Genomic DNA, 1,856 nt, shown 5'->3' on the forward strand with positions numbered 1-1,856 from the left:
CTTATAGACCAGACTGGCCTCGAACTCTCAGAGATCCTCCTGCCTCTGCCTCCCGAGTGCTGGGATTAAAGGCGTGAGCCACCACCGCCCGGCTGTTTTTTGCTTTTTGAGAAGGGGTTTCATTTCACTATGTAGCCTTGGCTGGCCTGGCAATCACTATGTAAGACCAGGCTAGCCTTGAACTCACAGAAACCCTCCAGAGTGCTGGGATTAAAGGTGTGAACCACCACCCGCTCTATTTAGGATTTTAACCCAGGGTCAAGACTCAGGTGATAGCACATACGCACACACAAGCCGAGCTCAGGCAGAGGGCAGTGCCAGCAACTTGTTCCCAGATGCCAACTTGCGGCTAGAGCGAAGGCTGTCTCCGGACCTCTGAACACTCAGGCGAATAAGAGAGAACGCTGGAGGTATCAGGAGATTATCTAGGAAACTACATCTCCCAGAAGCCTCCTGTCCGGGTTGCTCGATCGGGGATGTATTTCCGGTAAAGTAGGCTTCTGATAGTCTGCAAGCCTCAAGAGGCTGGGCCTGCTTCCGGTAGTTTTGGCGGAGGCTGCTTCTCAGATAGTGTGGTATCGGTGGTGCTGAGCATTTTCTAGACCCCAGTAGGCATGGCGGCGGCATTTCGCAAGGCAGCTAAGTCTCGGCAGCGGGAACATCGAGAACGAAGCCAGGTAGGCCCGCGCAGGCTCCGTGGGCGACTGCTGGTGGCCCCTGCCTCCCTGCTACCCCAGCGTCCCAGCTAGCACATCTGCCTTCCGTAAATACCCGACACACGGGGCCTGCACCCAGCGTGCCTTGTCGGGGAGACCTGGGGACCCGGTTAGGGGGATTGTCACTCCCTAGGGTAGGAGGTTCCGTGGGTATTGAGTGAGGCGAGGCGTGTCAGAATCCTTTCCCGGTGACCAGCAGTAGTCGGCGCCCCACATCCGACTCGGGCTGGAGTTGTGACCGAGGACAGGTGTTCCTAAAGTGGGCCCAACTTTTGGCTGTGGATCTGTGACTCCTGTAGAGCTGTCACGTGCCTCACCCTGAAATCGTGGTACTTTCCTTCTCCCTTCTGGAGGGTGACTTGACCATTTCCAAACTGTGGGGACCTGATAGCCCAGATCTGTAATTGCAGCTACTCGTGAGGCCAAGACAGAAGGATCACAAAGTCAGGGCCTGCCTGAGCAACTTAGACCTCTCTCAAAATAAAACTCTAAAAACATTCTGGACGTACAGCGCGGTGGTGAACTGCGCGCCTAGCAAGGTTTAGTCCTCGGCAGGAAGAAAGAAAGGAGGGAGGGAGTCCCCTACGAGATGAGATGTTAGTTAGAATAAGTAAATGTGGCCTTTCTAAGGAGAATGTGTCGGTGTGGGGATATGTGCTAGAAATAAAGATGTATCCAGACTCACATCATCCCCTTTACTATTCTCAGAAATCACATAACTAGTTCCAGCCTTTAACGGCTGGAGAGGGGGCTTAGCCATTAAGAACACCTGACTGCTGTATCAGAGTTCAAATCCCAGCACCTACATCGTGGACTCACAAGTACCTGTAATTCCAATTCCAGAAAATTCTTCACTCCCTTCTTGCACAGGCTCTGCTCTCACTGGGTCATACACATAGACATACACAGTTATGCATCTTTTTTTTTTTTTTTAACTATTATTTATTTGTTTGTTTTTGGTGTTTCGAGGCAGGGTTTCTCTGTAACACTGACTGTCCTGGGACTCACTCTCTAGACCAGGCTGGCCTTGAACTCACAGAGATCCACCTGCCTCTGCTGAATGCGTGTGCCAACCACTGCCAGCTTTTATTTTTTATTTTATTTTTAGATTTATTTTATTTATTATGTAAGCAGTGCTCT

General features: G+C 51.2%; 1 protein-coding gene across 1 annotated transcript in view; it reads left to right on the forward strand.

Moving 5' to 3' along the window:
• Window positions 1–460: 460 nt before the first annotated feature.
• The window catches only part of Utp11 (UTP11, small subunit processome component), a 16,457-nt gene continuing 15,061 nt past the window's right edge, over window positions 461–1,856 (forward strand). The window contains exon 1 of the mRNA XM_005353277.2: window positions 461–677. Coding sequence (XP_005353334.1) covers window positions 615–677 — 63 coding nt within the window. The 5' untranslated portion in view covers window positions 461–614. The remainder of the gene's footprint in view (window positions 678–1,856) is intronic.

Source organism: Microtus ochrogaster, chromosome 10, assembly GCF_000317375.1.
Source record: "Microtus ochrogaster isolate Prairie Vole_2 chromosome 10, MicOch1.0, whole genome shotgun sequence".
In the NCBI taxonomy this organism is placed as follows: domain Eukaryota; kingdom Metazoa; phylum Chordata; class Mammalia; order Rodentia; family Cricetidae; genus Microtus; species Microtus ochrogaster.